Consider the following 26651-nt stretch of genomic DNA (forward strand, 5'->3'; position numbering starts at 1 on the left):
ATCATGTAACTCTGAATATGTGTGCTATTGAAATAATCAGATGCATCTGATCAATGTCACTGCATATTTAAAACCAGCTGCAAAAATTAAGAATTGATGGATGAATTCTGCCACTAATGTCATTTACAAGGCAGTAGATTTTTATTTTGTTCTCAGAAAAAAACAGGAAACTACAAGGTAACACCCAAAATATGTTAGCTATATGATAAAATTATTATACATTGTAGTTGTAGGACAGAAATACTGTCAGTAGGGGAAATAAATTAATTTGGATTTCTGAGGAAAATACCTGACATCCAAGACTTAAATAAGCTGTACACAGATCTAAACTCAGAGGCTATACTAATTTTTTTTAATATACCGATTACCGAAGATCTTAGGGATCTGTAAATAAACATTTTCAGTGGTAGTAAAAGACATTTCTCATTTTATCATCTATTAAATTTTTAAAGTAGTTTGACAGTTGAATTGCCTGTGTTGTCTGTCCAAAGAACATTAATCCAATCAAATCAAGATAAATACACCCTGCAGACTATAATGATTTTCCAGTCCAAAACATAAATAAATGACTGCTGTTCAATTTGAGAATTATGTGCTTGGATCAAAATGCAAAAACTATGTTACTCAGCAATGTTATAGAGAAATGTGATTTTTTTCATGACGTTAAATAAACTGGATTAAGTAGTAGTGTAAATATCAATTTCGGAAAATTATGACGATTAGGCTTTTTAATTTCAGCTGTTAGCATTCAGTTTTCCAGCAGAATTATCTGATTGATCAAAACTCATTAATGCTATTTTCCAATAAATTCAATTTTGCACCATTAAAGGTTAATATGAATGGTGAACTTGTGGTCCATATAAGATTGACACGAAAATGTTACTGTGCAGATGTTAACAATTGCATTGGGGACTTTTAGGTACTGTTTTCAAATTGAATGTATTTTATCAAGCCTTTGTAGATGTTGTTGGCTGAATGCTAGCATGAGATGCTAAGTTGAGAGCTATAGAATGCTTGATTATCACTGCCTTTCTAGGTTATGGCCAGTGTTAGATTAAAAATGTGTAAAATAGAGGAGGTTAAAAATGTTTTTGATTTGCAAGTTTATAAAATGTAGGATTTTGTAAATTATAGTCTGTATGTCTCTCCTATCACTACACTAAAAGTAAATTCATGTTCCACTCATATGTGACTTCCTGACAGTCATATTCTGCTTCTATGTACTAGAAATATCTTAGAAACAAACATTTTCAGAATTAAGATATTGGGAAGATTTCTTTTACATTGTTATTTTCATTGAGTAAGGATTTCAGTACTATTTGTATCAATGTATTTATACAAACTGGATGTAGAATTTTTGAAACATGGGGCTGACGATGAGGTGGTACTTTGTGACTGTATGTTAAAACAGTATAGATTGCACTGTTCTTGAACTTTTCATATTTCCTGTGAACATCTGTATGATAGTGTGTACAAATTTGCATTTATACCACTTGAGATATGCAAATCTAAAGTTTATTTGCAAATGCAAATTCTGCCTTGCTTGAACACTGAGAATACAAAATACTTTCTGTTTCAAGGTGTCATCCAGTTTGAGTAATTCTAACAGGATCAGCTTTAAGTACCTTGTTGATTGGACTGCTTTTAAATTTCTTGTGGTTTTTGAGGCATGTTAAGCTTATTTTTTTACTTTTTTCTCAGGTTAGAGACGATAACAAAAGACAACACCCATGCTTAGTGGAGTTCTCAAAATTGCCGGAGCAGGAAAGAAATTATAACTTGCAAATGTCACTTGAAACACTGAAGTAAGTTGCTCGAACTTTTGAAATTTATAGTTAGAGTTTTGTAGGAGATGCAGTTTCCAGAATTATAAATTGACATGCAAATTAAGATTTGATTTGTAGGTGAGGGTAATAATAAGCAAATGAGGGAGTCAGATGCATTAACGAATTATGTATTTGGCACTGAAAATGACTTTGATAGTCTTTTAGAATTATTGTGGTAATGCTGAATGTGAAATGAAATTCAGAGTTTTCATCTAGGAGGAAAGATATTAGATCCAAGGTTAAAAAAAAAAAATCTTCTTCTTTGGTTTTATTCAATTTAGTTAATTCTTTCAATTTTCTTTATTGATAAAACACACTTTGACCCTCAATAGATATTTAAATTAAGATATTTGCTTCAGGACACCTTGCTGCTATTTCTGTGTCAGTGTGCATGTTGTCACAGAGCAAACAGTAGCAGGCATTCCCTCCTTTTGTGGATGAGTGGTTAGATGTGTGAATGTCATGCTCCCCAGCTGGAATGCTAGAAAATTTCAGTGGGACATTAAAGAGTTTGTTGAAATAATCTAGTTTTCTGGTTTACAAAGCTACAATTCCTCACCTCAGCTTTGTCAGTCAAGGAGGTGTGAGTTCTTACTTTGCTGTGAATTAATTGAAAAATCTATTAGTGAAGTAATTTCTTCCACATGTAGGATTGCATGTAGCCAATGTGTAGAAATATTTCTCAAACTGATAAATGCTTGATGGTAGATGTGTTTCTCCAGTCATCCATACTTGAAATCTCTTCTTTCTTTTTTTCTTTTTTTTTTTTCCCTGTTAGAATATAGTTGCTTTTTACTATTCAGAGAGATTACAATGGATGAATGTCTGCATGTGAAAATTTTCTGTGCAAATTTATCCTATATTATAAAAATACTTGCCAGGTAAACTGATAGTGCAATATAGTATTTATACTCCTAAGAAAAGGACTTTATATCCTCATAGTAGAAAGCTATGTAGAACACTCCTAGAACTTCTTGCAGATTTCTTTTCAGGTCAGCTTCTCTGCACTATTTATTGATCTACCATTCCCACAGTAAATAAATTACTCAGTGTGAAACTGAGTACTTAGGGTCATATTTATGACCCTGAGTGCTAAACAGTTTCTGGAGGGATAGCTTGCCATTATTTCGAGGTAAAGCATTCAGAGAGAAATTGTACTGGAAACAAGAAAAGAAGTTCAAATTTTCTACAGGTAGACATTAGAATTAAAAGGAAAGTTTTTGAGCATTTCCCATCAGCAGAGCAATGTGCTAAGGGTTCAGAATAGATTCTTCCTTTCTGGTTAATGAAACTATAAAAGATGATGTCATTAACTTTCACTATGGTTGGATATTTTCCTAGAATACTCTATATAATAAGGCTCAAACAGCAGAAAAATCATACTCTCATATTAAATGCACGCTGCTATTGTTCCACTAAGTATTGAACAAATTTAATGAGTCCTTAGATGATTACTGCTTCAGTATCCAGTGCTTTTCTAATCTAACCCTCTATGAAATCCCCAAGTTTTTGTTTTATAAACATACAAGTTATGGATTACTCTTTTTAAAATTAATTTTATTGCTTACTTGAGAAAAAGTCCTTCTATTAAATGGATAATATCCAAAATATAAAGCATTCAGTCCTTCTATATGTTTTAAAATTTGTATGCTTACTGAACTAAGTCTTCCTTACCTCCTTGTATTAGTCCTTGTTTTCCGATAAATGAAATTTAATTTTGTAGTATTGAGTTGTATTTATCATGTAGACATCTGTTGTGCAGGGATTAGGAGCCTCTTGCTCAGTTTGTTTCTACATGCTTGAAAATGTGGAAAAATCAATGCACTAATCAGTTCTAGGTGATCCATAGGTGATGACTTGAATTGTAACTTACTTTGACTTTTTCTTTACTAGATGTGTCTAGTCTACTAGCTGTCCATCTTGACAAGAGGAAAAAGGGGAAAAGGAAAGAAAATGTTACTTTAAAACTTCTAATAATTATCTTTAAAATTTGCATCAAATTGCATACTTGAAATAGTTGCAAAACATGGAGAAGAATGCTGACTGTAATTTTGTTTTCCTTTGTGGTTTGCTGTCAGTTTTGCTGCCAGATGAGAGAGTTAGAAACCAAGGAAGATCTAAGTCGTATTATCTGATACAACATTTCTTTTCCATATACTGGGATCGTTGTATATTTTAAGTAAGATTGAATAATTTTATGAGCTATGAAAATTATATACTGTAGGAAATGTCAAGAGGCAGGAATGAGTTGCCTCTGAAAATGTCGCGATTAAAATATGTTTGCTCATACTGTTTCTGCACATGCTTATATATATATGTCTTAGAGTTTGGTCTTGCATATTTTTCTGGTTGATCTTGTTTATTATTTTGTGACTGACTTTCCCATTTCTGTGTATTTACTCTGTCTTATGTGATAATTACATCTACCATTGTGATGATGAGAGCTACATTCAGCCACTTTTCATTTTCTTGTTTAGGTTTGAAGTACTTTAATGGTATTTCCGATTCTGCCAGTATAGTCTGTCATTTTATCCTCTTGTGGCACTCTTATTTGAATTTGTTTTGTTTGGGTAGAGATAATTCCTGGCTTACATTACAGGAAAATTAGGGTTACCAGAGGTTAGCTCCTCTGTACTGCATTTCACTATTAGATATGTTCTCCTGCTTAGGCTGGTGATAGCTGCATAGGAATCATGTACTATTTATGCCAGTTGAAATGTAGCTGCATGGAGTATTCTTAGCAGATAGTGTGTTTTGCAGGAAGGGGCCACTCGATATTAGTTTCCTCATTTCCTGATTTTACTGTCTGATTTTAAATCAGGGTTCACAGTCCATAGCAGTAGGACTGACTTCATGTGGGTAGCACTGAAAATATGCTGTAAGAATCTCCTTGAAACAAACAATTCATCTGCCAAAAGATATAATGTTAGAAGAGTATTTATGCTCTTTTTTTCTCCTGTTAGTTCAAGAGCAGTAAATATAGTTGAAGCATGACTAGAAAATACCATTTTAGCTAGTGGCAAGAACAAATAAAAACCTTGTTTGACACCTTTCTTCCACCTCAGGAAAATTTGGAATGGAGTCCAAGGTATTTACACCTGTGATTTCTTCTGTAATCAGTTTCTTTCAAAGATATGGTTATCGCCCTCAGGTTTTGAGAAAATTCTCATCTGACTCCAAAGTTAAGTCTCTGACTTTTATCTAGATTTCTATTAATTTCAATGTCAATATTTTATCAATGAACCTAGACTAAATAAAGACTATAAGCCAACATTGAATATAGATGCAGGAACAAATAATTAATAATTTACAGATCAAGTCCTGGAGACAAATGAGATTTAAAATTTATGCTGCTGAGCAGTGTGGCTATAAGGAAAGCAAGAAATCTGAAGTAATCAAAAACCCAGTTAGTACTGTTGACCCTGGTTTAAGTTTATATAAATAGTTTGTTTTCTGAAATGAGCTGAATTTTGCAGATTCAGGCCACAATTGGCTGGTTCAGTGGCTCTGTGGTATAAGCCTTATGGTAGGTACAAGACACACAGTTTAGATTGAATAAGATGGCACTTCTGGCCTAATGCTTATCATGCATTCTGCTCTGTCATCAGTAGTGTGTCCTAAAAAATTCAGATCCAACTGAAATCTCTAAATAGCAGCTCCTTCAGAAATAAGACACATTCTAAGGATAAGTGATATTTTATGCCTTTTTTCTTTTTATAGCTATGATATAAGTAAGAAAACATAAAAAGATGTAGATATGAAGCAGTATGAGTATGTAAGTGGTATGATTAAGTATAAAGCAGAAATAATATTTCAAGGGCAATATTCAAACTGATACCTCGTAGATGAAATATACGGTATGACAGTTCGATTTTGAAGTATCTTACTCATATTTTTACTAATTTTTTGGAACAACTTGTGGCATTTTTTTAACACTATCAGAAAGCTTATTACATGTACAAAAAGGCTGGTGTTGATCTTTCCATATTACACTGTAATAATTTTCACAGGTCTCCTTTGTTTTATAGTGTCATTTATAGGCACTATAGTGTGCCTATAAACAGTAGGAACTTTAAATATCAGAACATTATCAGTAATTAATCTCTGATTTCTGTGCCCTAGAACCCTGCTGGCATTAGGTTGCCATGTTGGAATTGCTGATGAACGTGCTGAAGAAAAAGTGAAAAAAATGAAACTTCCAAAGAAGTAAGTTCAGTATGTCTTCTTGTTAGGCAGTGTGAATTAAGTGAATTCTATTTTAACAATTCAATATTTACGCTGCTAGTTGTATTAGTTCTTGGACATGCATGTAAATGCATGAATTCTCAGGAATTTTCAACAATTTTCACATAGCATAATTCACAGTTTTTCTTTGAGATATTTGCCACCTGATGTGTCACCTAGACAAATTTTAGGGTTTTTTTTGTTCTATGTTATAATGTCTGACATTCATAGTTATGTGTTTCTTTTATATGTTGTGTGTATCACAGAGACTTTGTAAAGAATTTTTACAGTAAATTTGCAATGTATTTTACGGTGCTGCAGATATTTTTATGGTGACCTTTTTGAGAGTTCTCACATGGCCATGACTTGAAGTATAGAGAACTGGTGCAATCACCTGAATTTTTTCCGAGTGATCTGTTGGCATCAGCATTGGTAGGACTGGGCTTAGCCTGTATGGTATAGTGGCCTCCGCTACCACAGCTCTGAAAACAGCTCTCATGGCCCAGCCAAGTTGCCCTGGCTTCCTAGCACTCACAGATTTTGGGAATAAAGAACCAGAGAACTTGGACACAGTTGAGATAATGGAACTTTAGTTTCCTATGCCTATCTGATAGCCCTACTGCCCAACATACACTTGAGCCCAGGGGAGGAAGGAAGATTATATAATATGTAAAACGTCAGAAAGGTAAGTGCCACAGTTTTACTAGGAGAGAACTTCTGCATGACCTGTTACTCCTGATTTTAAGACCGTAATTTGGTTTCCTTGGTTATGACTCAGAGCAATGGTAAATGCTGGTTGCTTAGTTCCTGCCACCAGTAGCAACTCATTGCTCTTTGCAGGAATGTGTTCTGTGCAGAAGCAGCTGTTCCTCTGGGATTGCATATATCCATTATTCACTGCAATCTTTCACTGACCCATACTTTTGCATTACATGCAGTCCCTGAGGCCAGTGTAACAACCTCCAGCACGTTTAACTAAAGCATGTCTTCTCTCTTCCTTTTGTGAACCAAGAGCCTGTGCTTCATTCTGGCAAGATCCCTGCAGGCTTCTAGGTAATACTTTAATACAAGGTAGCTGTAAGAACCTGGACCATCAAGCCTTTGATATCTACCACACTGCACAGATTTACATACCATTGATACTGCAGTTTCAGAATCCCTGATGTGGTGGCTTTGCCAGAATTAATGGGAAGAAAAGCAGGGTATTAATTTAAGTTCCCTCCCCAAACTATTCTTCAGTTTCAGTATCCCAGAATAACTATATCTAGGGCCTTGTGTATTTTGTTCTGAATTTCCTGGGCAGAAGTATATGTGTATTTGTAAGATTGTTGAAGTCAATCAAATTTCCTGCTTTTGAGAAACTGCAGCTAAATCTCAAGACTGAAGAAATTATACTTTCTGATATGAAAAGTCCAATAATGTTGAGACTTTTTAATGCCATTAGCCATCACAACTGTAGACACCTTAAGTCATACCATACATGCAAAGTTAGAATTTTGATACCTCACATAGAATGGATTGAAAAAACTAGCAAAAAGGAAAGGAAAACATTGTGGCTGTATTTTTAAAAGCTTGTGCAGGGAAGCGTGACTGGAAAGAGGGCAGTAATTGCCAACCTGACCAGTGTGCTAATTTCATATGTTTCACTGTTTCCATTACTGTCTTGTTTTACTCATCTCACTGAAGTGACTTCAGAGAAACCTGATGAGAGGTAACTGTGAGGGCAGTGAACTCCTGTGGGGGCCTGCTCTAATAGAAACCTGCAGATTGGGAACTATGTGGATGGCTGATTTTGCAATGATGTTCTTGAACTGTTGTTTTCTAGGTTAAACTTTTTCTTTTTATTGTGGTAATTTTGAAGGAAGATTCAACCTCTTATTTATAGATGTAATCCCTCTTAAATACCTGGTTGTTTTAAATTATTGTTTTCAACAAATAATTTGTTTAACTGTGTTTTAAAATGGTTGTTACAGAAGAGAATTAATTAAGATTGGTAAAGTATTTGAATATTTTAGGATATAAATGAGGATAAATACTGTTTATGGGTTTTCTCTGTCAGTACAAATAAATAAAATCACCAAATTGTTTAGAAAATAATTGAGCGATTGTTTAAACTAGCCATTTTTTGTACACCCCAGTGAGAGAATGCTGTTGCTTATTTTCCACAGACTCCTTTTGTTTCAACCAAAATAGTGCTTTGTATGCTGGAGGAGAAATAGAATCATAGAATCACTTAGGTTGGAAAAGACCTATAATGCTTCATATCCTCTATTGAAGGTTTGCTCATAAGTAAAGTAGGAGATTTCTATAATTAATGGGAAGGGAATAACTTTATAATAGTAGCATTCCTAGGAGTGCTTAAAAAAGTGAGGAAGCTGCGTTTCTATTCTGAAGTCATGCTTAAATATTTGCTGCTATGATTTGAAGGAGAATTAAGGTATGAATTATTATGAAGACATTCTAAGGTGAATTTCAAAACTGGTCTTGAGTCAGCCATTTGACCTGCTCTGTCTCTTAGCATCGCTTTATGCAACAGGAAGAATATATTTTCTTGTTTCATTAAGAAGTAGATAGAATTTAATAAGTATTGTCATCTGTTCAGAGGTAGAAATAAGCATTTAGATAAACAACATCTTAATCTAATACTTTGAATATTACTAAAATACTTTAAAAACATTTTTAGTTCAGGCCATTTTGTATAGTTTTCATTGACAATTACTTCATCCCATCAAGGTGCAATTTAGCTTGAAACAGAACCAAAAACAAATCAGTAATCAAAACTACATAATTATTCTTTATGTTCAAAGGCAGATATAATTTTTATATCGATATGTTGCATTGATGGTATTTCTTTCTTTTGTGGTTTCTCTTAGTTTTTTTTCTTGCTGAAAAGTAACTGCAAGTTCTGCTTTTATTCAACAGCTATCAGTTGTTGAGTGGATATAAGCCAGCACCCATGGATCTGAGTTTTATCAAACTGACCCCCTCTCAAGAAGCTATGGTGGATAAACTAGCAGAGAATGCTCACAATGTGTGGGCAAGGGACCGTATAAGGCAAGGCTGGACATATGGCATCCAGCAGGTAAGTGCTAACTCCAGGCACTTAAAACAGCACTTATCTATTGAGATATTTCACAGCCATATGGAAATGATGGTGGCACACAGTCAGGAAGAAACAGCTAGTGAATGCAGGTTTGTCAGTCGAAGAAAAAAAAATACATAATTTAAAGCAATCTTGCTAAATAGCAGTATGAGACTCTTTTACAAGCAGTATTAAAAAACTTGGTGGTGTATCCTTGTATGCTATTTAAATCTCAGGGTGAGAAAATTGCATGCAGGAAGCTAACATGCTCCAGTATTTTAGGAAATGTAAATATTGACTTTCACTAGGGAAATAATTTAAATGTTTGCAGTTCCGGGAATTGAATAATTTTGTTTATCCAGGAAAATCAGAATGTAAACTTCTAGTAATAACTTTGCTAATATGTTGTATTTCTGGCAGAAGCTGTGTTTAACTGAGAATAGTTAATCCAGTCTCAAAGTTCCAGTCCTACTTTAGTTGTTCTGCTTCAGTGAATATGAATATTATTTGGTAGTTATCCAAATGTGTTACAAGGGAGGAGAGTAAGAATAAAGCATGGTGGATTATTAAAAGCAAAACTCAGGTTCTTTGGTTTCTTAAAAAAAATTCCCCAAACCCAGTCAATTTGGTATACCATGATCCTAATTTAGTATTTTCCAAGACAGTTTCTGCATCAGTTTTCCCTTAAGATTTTCTGTTCTTTTTGTGGTTGGTTTTGAATTTTATATACAGAAAGGTCTCTTGATTTGCCTTAATAAATGTGTGGTAGCTTTTCACAGTGAAATTTTAGGACAATTCACCCCTGGGAAAAAAGTGAGTTTTCATGGTTTTTTGCTGAGCATAAAAGGTCATTATTTTTGCAAAAATGAGATGCAGCTGTTTTGTAGGTACATATCCGTCTCTTCCTTGTTTTTGACAAAAATTTGAGTTATACATTTCTGTGCCATATATGTCAAATTTTATTCTTCTACAGGACCAAAATTAATTTTGTTTGCAAAACTTTTGTGTAAAATAATAAAATTATCTGCATTTTTATATATTAAGTTAAGCACTTCACCTCATCATATACAGGTATGCTTATGTGACAAAATATGCTGCATATCTGCATTTCAGTATTGTTCATTATAGAATCTTACTGTGAAGCTGTCATTGTGTTACTCTGTAAGCTATTTAGGAAATCTATGTTCTGTATTTGGGTCTAGACAGACAGTGAGTCAATTATTCTGTTTGCACACTGGAATATATGTATATTCTCTACTAGGAAAGCACTGAAGATAATTCAGTGTTTGTGCAACTCCCCGGCTTTCCCCAGGATCAAAATTTATCCCTAATATTGCACCCTTTAGTAAGAGGTGGCCTTTGAAGTGCTGCTAACGTTTCTGATGTAACATGAATCATGAGAAGGGTTGGAAGTGATGGTTTGCTGTCAGGTTAGGGGGAGGGGATTAATTATTTTTGAAATCAATATTTCAATCCTGTGTTTATGGAGTCAGTGCACAATTCATTTCTAGAATGAAAAACTGTATGCTCAAAAGAAATATTTCTGATATATAAAAGAAGGCACTCAAGAATTTATACCATGTCTCTCATATTTTTTATTCTTCCAGAAGCCAATTATTTTCAATACAGGACCTTGCCAGCTGGGAGCTTTGAAATGAATGAAAGTTAGGAAATTGTTACAACTTTGATAGTAACTTGACATAGCCCAAAATTAAATTTAGTTTTGCAACAGAATTTATTGGTTAAGAAAAAGTTAAGAAGTTTCTGGAATCAAATGCATTCCTTAGCTAATCATATTTCTAACTAGCTTTGGGAAAATCTAATCTTATGACTCACATCTAGTGAATAAATTTTCTTAGATCTTGAAGACAATTTAACCTACCCTTTGTATTGGTGTATCTTTGAAAAAACCCACAAATAATTTTGCCGTATTTACTGGAGTGAATTTGCAGCTAAATTGCATGTTTTCTGAATTAGTGTGGTATTAAGTAGGAAAGTCGTTTAAATGTCAAAGACTTTCCCAATGTTACTGGTTTGGGAACAGTACATAAAAGATGTAATGGGAGTGGGTGGCAATGAAAAAATATCTCCTTTACATCTTCACAATAGTTTTATTATACACTGTCTTTATGTATGTTTTGGTGTGCCTGTTAATATAGGACGTTTTGCATTTGACGAGGAGTGATCTGATAGTCATAAGCCATTAGTTTTACTGTGGTTCCCAAAAGGCCGTGGAATTGCTCAAGGCCACAACTTGGGTTTTAAAAAACACCCCAAAACCCAAAAAATATTGATTTGATAAATCTAGTATGGGATATAACCTAAAATTAAACTCTTCAGAAGAATCATAAAGTCTGTCTTATGTTCTCAGTGCTGTGCTTAGGGAGAGAGACTAAACTGACTGTTAAACCTGAAATGTTGTAGCCCTGTAAGGAGACATTTTTGAGCCTTACCAGGCGAAAGCAGAGGGGAAAAAGATCTACTCACTGAACAGCTCTGTGTATTTTATCTACTGACTCCTAAAATAGTTTCCTGAGAGAAACTCTGGGAGCTCTGGCCTTACCTAGACTCCCTTCCTAATAAATGTCCTGCTCACTGGATGACAAAGTTTAACATGAAATTTAAATCTCTGCTCACTTATTAAAATTTATAGTCTGGTATGAGAAAACTCATGAGGTTTTATTTAAAACCCCTTAGCCTTGTAATTACTGAGTGGTACATTACCCATTTTTCAAGAGTTCTAAAAGATTGACTCCATAACCTCAAGGATGTCTGACTAGACAAATAGGATTTATGTATCTACATCCATTCTGATGGCCAAGGACAAGTTTTTTTATAAAAACATTATTGGAATGGTAGCCTCTTGTTAAGTTTTCAGGTATTTTTTAAGCAGTCCATGTGTATCAAGCTCAGATTTTGACTACCAGCTTATGCTCTGAAAGAGTCTTAGACAAATGCTTCTGCTCTAAATCTTGACTGGGCTTAGGTATATATGATAAATATTTAACTGTTCTTCCTTATCAAGGCAAAGACAGTTATGGGCATGCAGACAAGAGTCTGGAGAATTTACAGCTAAAAAGCTTAAGTGCCTATGAAACTGATCACATTTGGAGTTGAAAAGACAATTAATTGGGCTTTTGTAGTCCTGAGTGCTTATGCTTTAAACATCCAAGAATTTTTTTACTGTCTAAAGACTTCTGTGTGCTGAGTTGTGCACTGTTGTTGAGAATGCAGTGTAGTGGTACAGTGAACAGTGTCATAGCTCTGCTTTCAGCCGAGTATGATTGTAAATGTGGACGAGAGCTCAGAAATATTCATGACCTTCAGGAAGCAGATTTACAAGATCAACAGTGTACTTTACTCCCTAATTCCTGGCAGACAAGTTACCACAGTCTCATGGGTAATTAAACAGGTACATTATGACCTTTTTCAATGATAGCATGTCTTGCAGAAGGTGCCCTGCTATAGATATTAATGTTGATTTGTTAATGTTAATTCTGTAATCTTTCTCTTTTCCAATATTTCTTCTGGAAAAAGACCAACAGCTGAGTTTCAGGAGTGCTTACCGTACACAGATAACAAACACCATTTATTAAAACCCATCAGAAGAGAGTAGAAGAGCAAGATGCTCCTTCCTGGGTGCAGTGCAGAGATGCCTCTCATGTAGCTGGCATACATATTGCATGGAAGCTGCCAGCTCTAGGTGTTGTCCGCACTGCCACATGCTTCTGCTTGACTCCAATGGGTTTATTTCACGGGCTACATTTTCTCATCCTGTCATATTACTGTGACATGCTCAGTACTGGAGTGATACAGTGACATGATGTTGTGCTGTATAATACTATAAACAGATCTTGCAAAGCTGTAAAATAGTTTCTTAAGGGAAAGAAGCTTACAGATGTTTTAAAGTAGATGAGGTAATCACTGGGAAATATGTTATGAGTAGCAGTTGTGCTGTAGCTGTAGGATGAATTGAATAAGCTAGGTGGTCTGTTCAGTATGAGAGCCTTATCATTTTGGGATTATATAAAATGAAAAAAATAAAGGGATATTCTCAAGTAGTTAAAATATAAACCATCTATTTCTTTAAAAATAAAGTTTGGGAAAATTCCTTCCAACTTCCAGATTTTTTTTTTCTTCTTCTAAATCCATTACTGATTGTCAGGCTTTTTTATTAACAAGATATAATAAACTACATTTTATGCATGACTATATACAGTATTTTTGTTCTGCTGCTGCAGAGCCAGATAGCCAGCCAGGAGAGGGAGCACTAGTTAGCTAATAAATCCTGTTCCCGGAACTGTCCCAACACCTGTGATGACACTGATCACAAACAAGTATTTTTTGGCAGTACAGACTCACAGTTGCTCGTTGCTCCATGAAGGAAGAAATCAGAAAGGGCGAAACAGGTAGGAAAATTATGTATTTCTGCTTAAAAGAACATATTCAGTAGCAAGGGTAGTGGAAAAGCAAGCACAAAAATCAGTATGAAAATACTTGACAGTGTCCCTTTAAGGGAGAACATAATTATGTGCAAGTTGGTGGTCTTGGAACTGGGGAAATGGTAAATGTACAAGGACAGATGCAGGAGTTATATCCAGGCCAAGAAGCAATATAGCCTTGCTGTAAGTGAATTAAAATAATCACATTTGTGCTATGAGAGAAGGTTGTTTTTTTTTTTTTTTTTTTTTTAACCTTTGTGGATTTTGATATTAAGTCCTGTCATGATTACATGAGTTTTTTCATTTGGTTACTTTTAAGGAATTTTTCACAACAAGGTAATGGAAAAATAGCATTGAAGTATAAAAGCATGTATTTGTGACTAAATCCTCACAATTTAATGGAAAACATTCAAAACTCATATAAGTTTATCCATGAACTTAGGGTATATTTTGGCATATCCATGAACTTGGTGTATTTTTTTGGCATTCATAAAACTGTGATTTTATGCATACAGGAGAATCCCAACATCCATATGAATAAGGGAAAGACAGAAAAGAAAAGTCAAGCTTAGAGATCAGAAAGCAACTGAAAATCATTTAAAGTCCATTGTCTGCCTCATCCCTCTTCCTGAATACATGACTTCTAGGTCTCCCCACTGATTGTAGAGATCACAGGCAAAGATTCTTTCACATTTTGCTTATATACATTGCCACATATCCTGATAGCATAATCAAAGGGTATCTTCCTTTTTCTTCTTCTACTGCATTGTGTTCTGCCTAGAAAAGCTAACAATCAAAAAGCCCATTTATAGTGAAAAAAGAAAAAGTATTAAAAACTCACAGCTTTAACAATTGTTTATAAATATTGGCAACTTAAAATTTCCCTTCCGCTGTGTGAAAAACATCTTAAAGATGCTCTGAAGTTCCTGTCCTAGAATAATCAGTTGGTATTGCTAAGCAATGATATGAAATCTTCCTTCTCTTTGGCCCAAAAATGCAGGACGGTTTGGTCTTTTAAAGTCAAGATCTTATTTTTTCAGATGTACGGAAAGTATATGGCATCGTTAATTAAGATGAGGTGTTGGTCTTCTCAGGCTCCCTAAGGCTGCAATGCAGAAGAGACATTGTTCTGGAAAGTCAGGCTGAGTAAAATATGCATGTGTGGGAAAAATCAAGTTGTTGCTTATTTTTTCATTAAATATATATAAAGCCAGCATCTTGTCCTCATAAAAACCACTTATGTTACCTCACTTTGACATTTTACATGATTTATACTGATATATTAGTTCCTTCCATTTATAGTCAGGGCACATTCTGCCAGGCATTCTATATGGCTGCGGTTCTCAGTGAAGATGGCAGAAGCTAAGGATACACATACTTGCAAGGTTAGAACTCAGCTGCTAGTATTCGATGTGAGGAATACAACTTCTTCTTTGGTTGGGTGCATTTGGATTATTAACATTGCTTTGTTGTGCTTTCTGGTTCTAATGCTCCGGACTTTGAAAATTACTTTTTTAGTAAATACCAATTTAGAATTCTATTTTCCTTTTCCCCTATAAGATGTTTTTTAATTTTCATGGTTTCTGGTTAAACATGAGCTGCTGTAATAGGTGTGGAAAAGCTAGCCCTCTGGATAGCAAGGCATGAAAGGTATGGTGTGGGTAAATGATCCTGCTTGCTGTTCCTGTGCTGCACATGAACATGGTGGCTCACTGGTTTTCTGGCAGCCCTGCTGGCAAGCTTGCCCTGTAGCATTTGTTGTGGCAATTGCTCAGAAATCTTTGTGATAGTGAGAGGTGTGGATCTTGGGTGTCGGTGGAGATCTGACAGCAGGTGGAATCAATTCACAGCTGTGGAATGAGGGTTTGCTAAGGGTGCAAAGGGAGCTGAGAAAACAACAGCATATCTGTCTCACTGGACATGTGCTGAAATACGTTTGTTTTGTGCTTGTAGTTTTACAGCCTTGCTTATGAGAACAAAATCATTTCAGTACAGATTCACACAGAATATGTATCTGTACAGCTCTTAAGCTTTAAATCACAAAATGTGTGTTCCCAAGTAATTATTATAATATTTTCCCTACACTCTTCCTACTATGTATTTTAACTTTTCAGTCTTTTCCTATCTTTCTTTCTGTTAAGCACTTACCTAGATATGTTTCTCGTGACTTTTTGTTCCCTTTAGTCTAGTGGTCTGTGCTGTTCCTGAACTTCTTAGAGATTTGGGAAGGTCCAGGAGTGCACAGCTTGGCAATACAACATTTATAACTCTGAAAACTACATTACTATTTTCAGATGTCTTTTAGAGGTTGATATGACACTTTGTTTTTTGTTACTGGATTACTGCTGAAGCACACAACCATATTATCGAAGCAAGGGCGCCCCAGGTGAAGGGGAGAGAATGATGCATCTGACTCCGTCTTATCAGAAGACTGATAATTACTTTATTATACTATGTTACATACATCTAGACTGAAATCTGCCACACACTCACTGCACACAAATGCACAGCACTGCACCCATCCCGGGACTGTCAGCTGGCAGTCCGACACACACACACACACTCTGGGCCCTAATAAGCCAAGGAAACAAAACATCCTCACTCTGGGTAAACAATCTCCATATTGCATTCTACTTTGGCACAACACAGGCACAGCAAGTGATAAGAATTGTGTTTTCCCTTTCTCTGGTGTTCAAAGAATGTGAAGCCCAGAAATATTCCTGGGAAGAATTGTGCCTTGCTTTTCTCTATGAAGAGAAATGTGGCAACACTGTATTACACACACTGCATCTCTTAAAAGGTTCTTTTAGAGCTGTTTGTAGAATTTGACTGTGGTTTTCTCTGCTGCTGTAGATGTTATGGAAATCTCTCGTTTCATTCTTATGTGAGATCTGTATGTGCAAGTTCCAAGACCAGTTGTAGGTCCAGTGCCTTGAGATCAGTTATGGGTTATAGACAAGTCACAGACTCATTGAACAAAAGAATGCACTTTACATCTGCCATGCGTTTCTGTGGAGTTACTTTGCAGTAGTGTTCTTTACCTGTCACGGAAGTTTTCAGAGGCTTGATGTTTTTTGGTGTGTGTGTTTAGGTATTCTTTCTGTAGCTCTTTTACTTTTAAGAACTACATATAGGTTAAAAAATTTATGCAGTTAAATTGGCCCATCCTTGACCAGTTATTGCCTAATGGATATCCTTATATACCCTACAAAAAGTGTGTGAGTGCCAATTTAAATAATGGTTTGTCTATAATTTGCTATGTAAACTGGAATCTGTCATGTCACTGTGAAAAGTAGTACTGACTTTTCACGGTCAGTGCTGTATCACTGACGTTTAACATTATTACTTCCATAAAGGGCACATTCTGTCAGGCATCCCAACTTTTTATGGTTGCAGTGTTTTCCTAAGTAAAGTACATTTAATTCTGAATTATTAATGGATGTTTGTCACATGAAATGAAGACAAAGCTGTGTAATAAAATACATAGGCTTTTTTTCCCTTTTTTTTGTGATATGGTTGGTTCTGAATTCAAAACAAAATAATTATATAAATATCATGCATGCTATACAGCTCAAACCATTTGCCTGTTAAGAAGTAGTGCCAAACAAGCTCTATACCAAACAGTCTTCTTGTGAATCATTAGACTGTCAAATCTGGAAAACTCTGGCAAACAAACTTTAAAAAATTTGGTTGAACGTTAAAACTTATGTTAACAGTCTACAATAACATCTTTGTATTGAATAAGAGGAATTCAGTCTCTGTACTGCTTGGAAATGTACTCAGTAAAAATTACCACTCTTAGCTAATCAGTTTTCTTGTTGACTTGATTGCGGATGTGCAAAGCTCAATCACTGTACAGGATCATTCTCTACACTTACACCAGAGAGGTGCAGAAGGTCATTAGTACTAAAACTTATGATGAATATAACAATAAGAGTGCTTAATTCAGAAATTAGTAACACATTCAAAATTTAAATAGATGTGTAATAAGAAAAAAAGAAAAAAAAGAAAAAAAGTTGTTAAAAGAAAAAATCTTTTCTGACATTCAAATTTAAAGACGTAGCCACAGTCTTGAATAGGTGGGAAAGGTCACAATGCTATTAGAAAAAAGGTCGCAGTGTTATAAAATTAGATCCAAGGAAAAATAAATCTGTAAAATCAAGTTGGTTTAAAACCAATTTAATAAATTTCTCTATTCCTTTTTTTTTTCTCTCCTTGCTCTCATTTTGCGCTTAGTCATTTTAAAAGCACTTATACTATATTTCATTTTATACATTGTTATCAGCCAATTGCCTGTATGTTAATTTGTGTCAGTGGTTGGTATGGCAACTGCAAATGCATTAGTTTAACATTATATCATGGATAAGAAGTTACATATTTATTGTTCCAAACTTTCATATTTTTAAAGACAGTATTTCACAATGTTTTTTGGATGTAGAGTGCTTCAGAGGAAATGATTTCCCTTCTTTGTGTCCTTTCAATAACAAATAATCAAACTCATAGTGTTGCATGACCTCAGATGTTAATGTGAGTGCTTTTATATAAAAAAATAATTTCTCATAACATTTACTTCAGCATTTGCTTGAAGGATACAGCTCTTTTTCACATCTACCAAGTTAAACATTGGACAATGCAGGACATCAGCTTAAGAATTTGGAAAAAATATGAAAAGTGGATCCCTCAAATGGCATTAGTGTTGGCCCTGCCACTGTCCTTTCCACAAAATATAATTAGAGCTGATATGGGTTTGTAATTTGTGTCACCAGAAATGCATTACCTTTATCTTTCTGTTAGCCCTTTTAGAATGTAGGTAATGCCTTAATGTTTCTTCTCCTAGAGGAATAATTTGTAGGACCGGATTTCATCAAGCTCTGGTTTATAACTGACCTTTCAATATCTGCTCACTATGACAAGGCAAGAGACAGATAGTCTTGCATCTGAGCTTTTAAAGGGTAACAAAAGATGCCTGCAAGAATTTTTTTCCAAATGGTTGTTCCATTTCTTCTCTTCTTGAAAAGATAGAATTGAAACCACATATGTTCCTAAAACTAGAACTGTAATCCTGTAAAAGAAGTAAGGTACTTTCACTGTCTTCTAAAATAATAGGCATTGATTTTGGACTTCTTAATAAATCTAACCAATAATAAAAGCCTCTCAACAGCAGCTATTCTTTATAGCTACATCAAGTCTGTAATTTTTAAAATAAATATAGATATTAGAAAAAACACAGAGTTTTTGCAAGGTTTTTCTCATTGCCAACAAATTCTGACAGGATGTGAGAAGAAAATATAGACAAGAAAACAGTTCTGTTAGTCACTAAAAATTAGATTAGCCACTTAAATAATCCAGTTAAACACTGCTTTCAAATAAGATCATTTTGCAGTAGAGGAAAACCTAATCAATATTTTCTAATAAACCTAAAATGCGAAGATTAAACCTTACCAATTTTTTAATTTCGGCTGGAGAGTGGTTAGTTCAATTATCTATTGCAAAAATTCTATACACAGAAAACATGAATTATATTCTTTATTTTTGAAAAATACATGTCTTAAATAGTTGTTATAGTAAGGCATGTGTTTATTATCTATTTTGTAGTTTATTATTTAGTGTTGCACACATTTATTATTTTTTATTAGTAGCATTTTGTTCTTTTGTTATCACATTTATTATTTGGGCATTTTGTATATTTATGGTACAGTAACGTCAGCTTTATTTAGAAACAAGTTTCTTGTAGTTATGGGAGCTGCTTCATAAACAGTGTATGAAATACAATTCTTTTGACTTTTGTGTCATTCTCTTTGGCTCTATCCATGTTTCTGTGGTTTGTATTGTTACTTTATTAAGTAAATTTGACAGAAACATGCATCAGGTAAAAGAATCAGAGCTTTATTTATATGTGTCACTTTTTTTTTTAGTGAACTCAGTCTTGTAGTTTCTAGGCTATTGCAATTTCTCTGATTCCTTGCCATATTTGAATTTACATGACTTCAGTTGGTATAATAGTAATTATTATGGTGTTATTGAAGAATAATCTTGTCTGTAAAATAAAACACAATTTCTGAAATTGAACTGGTTTTTCATACTAATGCAGGATGTGAAAAACCGACGAAATCCTCGCCTTGTTCCGTATGCTCTTTTGGATGATCGGACAAAGAAGTCCAACAAAGACAGTCTTCGGGAAGCAGTCCGCACTCTTCTAGGCTATGGTTACAGTCTGGAAGCTCCTGATCAAGATCATGGTAATTAATTTTGGCTTTTTTTCCTCAAAAAAAGTTAGAATTTTCCACTCTGCTACTGAATTTTTTGGTCCAATAAAATATTTTGAACGTATGTTTCCAAATATAATAGGTGCTTTTCTTCATCTTCTCATCTCTTAGATCTTAATTTCTTTCTTTCCTTTTTGCTTCCTTTCCTTGTCCTGTGGCCTCAAATGAATATTTACAAAATGTAACATTTTTACATTTTAAAGCAATTATTTAAAATTTAAACCAATCAACACAATTTTTGGGAATAGTTTTTATTTAATGCTGTATTTGCTATTTCAAGACAAAATAGGAAAAAACCCTGTAAACTCAGTAGATGTGAATTTTATATTCCTAAAATTTTCACTTTAAATAATTAAGAATTATGCAGTTTGTGTAAAATCTTGTATTTAAACACTTAAAGGTACAAGGTTAAATTTTCTAAAATGGGTGACTGTAAACCAAATTTCTGTGAATATCAACCTGCAAGTCTATAATTAGATAGTTTGTTAGAGCCTTTAAGTTTCCTAGACTTTCTCAGGTCTTGGAAGTTGAATTAGACTGTAAGTAAATTTTAATTCACTTTTTACATTTTCTTTGAACTTCTGTCATTGCAAGTTGAATGTTTTATTGATACTGTGGGCAGTATTTTCAGTTTGAGACATCCTAGAGAAGAAAAAAAAAATCTGACCTAATAATGATAAATTTTTAAAGAAAGTACACAACATTTAACTCAATAAGTGCAGCATGTATAATGTTAAGAAAGTATAAGAAACCAGGAGACATAATATACAAATAAAATAAATAAATCTAACACCTCTCAGCTCTATTTCAGAAGTTCACTTAAAGATAAGGAAATATGGAATAATCAAAACTGAAACTAGCATCTTTATCATCTCAGCAAAATTTGGAATTTTTGAGAAATGTGTCTAAACCTTGTTTTTTTTCCCCTTCATTTAGTGATAGTGATAGTGGTTTTTAAGTTTTGACCTATTTAAGCCATAGATCTTCAGTAAAGTATTTCTGCAGGAGACATCTAAATTGTACACAGGGGACCTATTATTTGGAATTTCTTTTCCAAAGCAGATGCATGCTCTGATCCTTAGGTTTTATGAAATACTGCCATTAAATTTCACTTAAATATGAGGCATTGCTGAGATCATGAATGTGTAGCAAGGCTGGATTGCTGAATACGTAGAACGATGTTCCTCAGTGGAACGGACTGTGTTGGTGGCAAAATGCTGTGGTCTCACTCTTAAATCTGCCAAGATTGTGTAACCCTGCTGCATAATCCCAGAATTTCTTCCCCTCCCATTGTTGGGAAGGAGATACTGCAAAGAAATACTGAGCATGACTTCTGCTTGGTTCTGAGAAGGTGGGCTGGCTGGTACAGGAGGCCTTCGCCTCTTGTGAAGATATAGGGGCTGTCTAATGGTGTAGGCAAGAGGGAGAGAGAGCACACTCCTTTTCCACAGTCTCTTCCACATCCTGCTGAACAATAGTGATCCTCTTTTTCATTTACAGCTCTGAGAACCAGCAGCACATGCTGCTGCCTTTCGTTTAAATCTGAAATGAATCTTGAATCTGAAAGATGTGATCAAGGTTGTTGCAAAATTCCCAGAGGAAAGGAACTGCAGAACAGTGCCCCACAAATTGATCTTTCTTGAGCAAAGACTGGAATTGTGTTCAGCAAAAGATTTTTTTAGTCATTTTGGAGATTGAGATTTTGCATTTTATGAGCTTCTCAAGTTATGGAGATGCATAAAACATGTCACAAGGATCCTGGTTCATTAGCCAAAATTCATACTGTTATTAAGGGATTTAGAGCCCTCTAGTGGTGTTCTGCATCTCCAGTCAATTTTTACTTAAACATTAATTGCACTAAGTTCTTAAGTATTGGTTTTTATGGTTTTTTAAATTATTATTACTTACTGGTTTCCCACAGCAGCTGTATTTTTGGGATTGATTAGACTCCAGAAAGCATTTTCTTACTTAGAATCCAAAAATAAAACAGTTTATCAGGTACATGCTTTGTGGTGCTTCATTTGTATAGCTGAGGTACTAAGGGTCTTCAAAAGTGGTTTTAAGGCATTAATTGCATAGACTATAAAAGAGAAAATTTTACTGATAAAGAAGTATGTGGCAGAGAGATGTGTTGCTTAGAGGAAACTTCATGAACCTCACCTAACTGAAGTCAGGCATGAGAAGTAATGGTTAATTCTGAAGGATGCAATTTTGTAAGCTATCCTAGGTGATACTGGATATATGAACCTTGATGTGTGTGGGAAAATAGAAGAGGAAGGGAGAATTTCTTAGCATGGCCTAACAAACAGGTGCAAATAGGTGCAGACAAATTTGATCTTAGAACAAATTCAGGGAGAAGAGGAATTGTGGTGATTAGACTGGAATGCTGACTTTCAAATGTCGCACATGCTGTATTTGATTCATTACAAATTTGTGGGAAAAGATCCATGCCTCTGGCCTCTTTCCCCCTAATCTGAGAAAAAGAATCGGAGTGATCCTTGAGTCATCTCTTTGTAGCTGCTTTCAGATTTCTAACTTCTCCTTTCTTTTTCTTTTTTTTTTTTTTTTTTTTTTTTTTTTTTTTTTTTTTTTTTTTTTTTTTTTTTTGTTTCTTGTGTTTTGGTGGTTTTTTTTTTGTTTGTTTTTTTTTTTTTTGGTTTTTTTTTTTTGTTTCTTGTGTTTTGGTGGTTTTTTTTTTGTTTGTTTGTTTGTTTGTTTTGTTTTGGTGTTTTTTGTTTTAGTGTTTTGGTTTTTTTTTTTGTTTGTTTTTTTTTTTTTTTAATCCGGATTCCCAGAATGGGCAAGGACACTTTCCCCACATGGCTGTTCTGCAGGCACATTCTTCTTTTCATGTCTGTGCTCAAAGGGATTGCTTTACCTTTTGCTTTTAGTGTTTCTTGTCAGTAGTTGAAAACGGTACTTTCTACGTTGATTTTTTTTTTTGTCCCTTTATACTTATTTTTATTTTTCAAATCCTTACAGCGACAAGACTGGATGTGTGCAGTGGGATAATGGAAAAGTTCAGGATCTTCCGCACAGAAAAGACTTATGCAGTGAAGGCTGGGAAGTGGTACTTTGAATTTGAGGCGGTTACAGCAGGAGACATGAGAGTTGGCTGGACCAGGCCTGGTTGTCTGCCAGATCAGGAGCTTGGCTCAGATGAAGAAGCTTTTGTTTTTGATGGCTTTAAGGTTTGTATGTGTTTATCTGTAATGACATGAGTGGCTGCAAAAATTTTAATTTTTCTGTCTTGTTCCATGTATCATTGCCTGAGTTGTCTTCTCTGCTTTCACTGATGTTTCATGACATTAATTCTCTGTCTTTGAGGGCCTAGGCAGAATAACTAGAATCAGTGTCACCTGAAAAATTAATTAGCAAGGTTTGGCATTTTTATAATGTTTTTTCACAAATTGACATGTTTCTACAGTATATATAAATAATTGATAACCAAAGTGGCTTAATTAAATTCAAAATACTGGCAGAGCTGTAATTAGCTATGAATAATTTCTTTAAAGTTGTTCTCTGTTGTTCCCTCTATAAGACATGCCATTAGGGAATAAATATGGTTAAGATTATTAACACTAAGTGTTTGAGGCAAACTTTGATCCAAAGTATTTGTAAAAATGTAAGAGTTTCAAAGAGTATAGCTAGGTTTTCCTAGGAATCTTACAGCTTAAATGAAGCATGATAGAACCACTAAGATTTGCTCAGATTTAACTCTGCACAAAAAAAATGACAAATTTAAATCTAGTAGTAAAAATATACAGGAAAACAAACCTTTATTTTACTGACTATCATCAGAATAAATGACTCGTTGAAATTTTTAATTTCAGTATGAGGGCAAGTGCAACTGCTATCTTTACCTTAATTGTTATTGAGGCTACTGATGACTCATTGTCAAATTATATCTTGTATCTGGTATTGGAATTAATTTTCCTTACTACTGTTAAAATATGTAACAGAAATTAACAGAATTCCTGGATATTCCCAGCAAGATAAAGTTCTCAAGATGTATTTTATTTATGCTGTGGGAATTTATTTCTTTTCCCCTCCTGCATTGCATGAGAAGATGCCTTGAAAAGAGAACTGGAAAGTTTTTTTGTGAAGTGTTTTATGTAAACCATTCAAGTCCTCTATTTTTACTGGAATAGCTGTGTAGTTCCTTCTGAATCTTAGGGTTTGATGTTTAGGCCTCAATCCACAAAGCTGTTTTGTTGTGTTTGATTTTAATGGCTTCTTTCCTTGGTTGGGAAAAAAAAAAATTGACCTTCAAGGTATCAAGAAAGGTTCATTGGTATTGTGCAACTTCTAGGATGGATACAGAGCATGAGCATCTACTTGTGATGAAATACTTGAATAGGAATTGTATCAGTTATTGGTTGTTAACACTTTTTTTTCCTGTACTTAGTTACAGTAGTTCTTAACAGATGTTAGTTTATTTGAGCTCCAGTCCAAGATCCCATTGAAAGCTTTTGCAGTCTTTGACTTGAAAGTCAGTCAGAGGAATCATGCCCTCAGCTACTCTGGAACCTATCAGAAACCCAATGCTTGTCTCATTCACAGACCGTTCTATTCCTTCCAAAATCTGATATGAGAGAAAGATTAATTTATTTTGCACAAAATAGTTTAAGAATTACACTTACAGAAACAATACAGATTGTTTGCAAGTAATGAATTTTTAGGCTGCTAAAGTAAATAAAAGCAATTTCTTAAAAAGGCTTTGTGGAGTAGCTATTAAACAGTGTAATTGATAGCATATTATTGTGATTAAAAGTCTTTCATGGAGCTTCTGCAGAAAACTAAACCATACTCTTTACTTTTTACTAAAATGTTGAAATAGCAATTTTCCCTGTCAGTGCTCTGTTTTATAATGCTGACGTGAGAGGTGCTGTCAAGAAGTTAATTGCTGGATTTCCATATTCAGAGTCAGCTTGGAGTACTCACAGACACAGTTTTGGAATGATATTCTGTGAAAGTGTTAATTTTAATGCCTTCCTAATTGAGGCATTTAATTATTAGTTCTACCCTTGAAGAAGAGAAGAACACATACATTGTCACTATTTTTCTTTTAAATGCTTCTAATTATTTCAGGCACAGCGGTGGCATCAAGGTAATGAGCATTTTGGCCGCTCTTGGTTGGCAGGAGATGTTGTTGGATGTATGGTTGACATGAATGAGCACACTATGATGTTCACCTTAAATGGTGAAATCCTGCTTGATGACTCAGGCTCAGAACTCGCGTTCAAGGACTTTGAGGTTGCTGATGGTAAGTACTGTAATACATCATGCTGTTAACTTGCTATTGCCTGGTTTTTGCTCTGACTTCACTTCAATGTGTTTCTTTTGTGTTTCATCTCCCCATTCTCATCCCTGGCCCTGCCTCCCCTGACTTGTCCTTTTTTCTATTTTATTAGTATTAGCCTTTTGGAAAGGGAATTTGCTGGGTGTGACAATGAGGAAGGGGTTTTTCTGTAGTGATCTTTGTGGTTGTCTTTTGTTGTGAGACCCTTTAAGTGTTTTTCAGGGATGTGTCTGAAGAGAGAGATTCATGACTTTTAATATTTCATCCTCACTGCAGTAGATCACTACATGATGTAATAGAATTACAGAATGTACCATAGAATGGTTTGAGTTGGAAGGGACCTTTTAAGAGCACGAAGTCCACCCCCCTGCCGTGGGGGGCAAGGACATCAGAAATTATCTAGATGAAGGACTGAAATAATACCAAGTGTCTGTCCAATTAGTGAGAAACTGGTAGTGAGTTTAAGCTATCTTTAAAATTTTATTTTAGCACTGGGAGGAGAAATGACACCTGATCCAGTCAGCTGACACAAAACTATCCTCCAAAATATTCTGCTTAGTTCTAAACCATGAGATTGACCTTTGTGCTTATTGCAGGGATCTTGGTGCAGGTTTCAGCATCCACAAACAGGTGGTAGTTTACTGTCAAGACATAATTTAAGAGATTGCTAAAGATGGCAGAGATTGTGAGGGTCTGTCAGGTGGCAGATTGATTCTGTACCAAAGAAGTATCTTTGTTTATAAATTTAATTATAGTCCTGTGTGCAGAAACAAACAGAAAAGGGGTAAGAAATTGTAAGTTAACTGCCTAAAACTTCTGAACTATGGAAATGTTAAAAAAAATTAAACTTTAAGCTTTCATTACTTGTAGATACATATATTCTGCCTTAAATATTACGCATCTATTAAACAATACAGCTGTAGCTGAGAGATAAAGTTAAATTTTTTGAACAATAAGAGCTCCAACATGCTACTGTTGGGTTACTCATCACTACCCTATTTCCATGGGAAATATGAATTTCATACTTCTTAATTAGGCAATTCCCTTTGAATTTTAACCACTTTGTTTTCATCTGGATTTCAGAGTATTTTACTGTCAGGAGTACTTTGAGAGATTTTTTTTCCCTTCCTCTGCCATACACTAAGAATCAGAAATATTTTTATTTTATTTAAAATTACATAATTGCCATTAATTTTCTGGACTGTTACTTTACTGCCTTTGGATTTCCTTTGATGCTGTGGTAGCATGATGAGTGAAAGAGATACTAGAACTGGCTTGCTGTTAGTATTGTATGCAAAAAATCATCTTGGTGCCATTACATTTTAGTGGCTTTCCAGTTATTAGTTAGTATACTCCCACTGAGGAATAGGGGATTCTGAATGAAACTCAAATTCCATTAAATTCTCAGGATAGACTTCTTTTATTCCAAGTTGATGAAATCACAGTGGAGTACTTTTTTTGATGCTTGTTTCTAGCTGCAGGTCCAAATTGAAACAGATCTCTCTGCTA

General features: G+C 34.6%; 1 protein-coding gene across 1 annotated transcript in view; it reads left to right on the forward strand.

The window, feature by feature from the left end:
* Positions 1-26651, forward strand: part of RYR2 (ryanodine receptor 2) — a 381210-nt gene that overhangs the window by 216254 nt on the left and 138305 nt on the right. Inside the window, exons 23-28 of the mRNA XM_041413766.1 lie at positions 1702-1805; positions 5949-6032; positions 8973-9132; positions 19666-19813; positions 22823-23031; positions 24932-25106. Coding sequence (XP_041269700.1) covers positions 1702-1805; positions 5949-6032; positions 8973-9132; positions 19666-19813; positions 22823-23031; positions 24932-25106 — 880 coding nt within the window. The remainder of the gene's footprint in view (positions 1-1701; positions 1806-5948; positions 6033-8972; positions 9133-19665; positions 19814-22822; positions 23032-24931; positions 25107-26651) is intronic.

Source organism: Onychostruthus taczanowskii, unplaced genomic scaffold, assembly GCF_017590055.1.
Source record: "Onychostruthus taczanowskii isolate IOZ18803 unplaced genomic scaffold, ASM1759005v1 scaffold104, whole genome shotgun sequence".
Lineage (NCBI taxonomy): Eukaryota > Metazoa > Chordata > Aves > Passeriformes > Passeridae > Onychostruthus > Onychostruthus taczanowskii.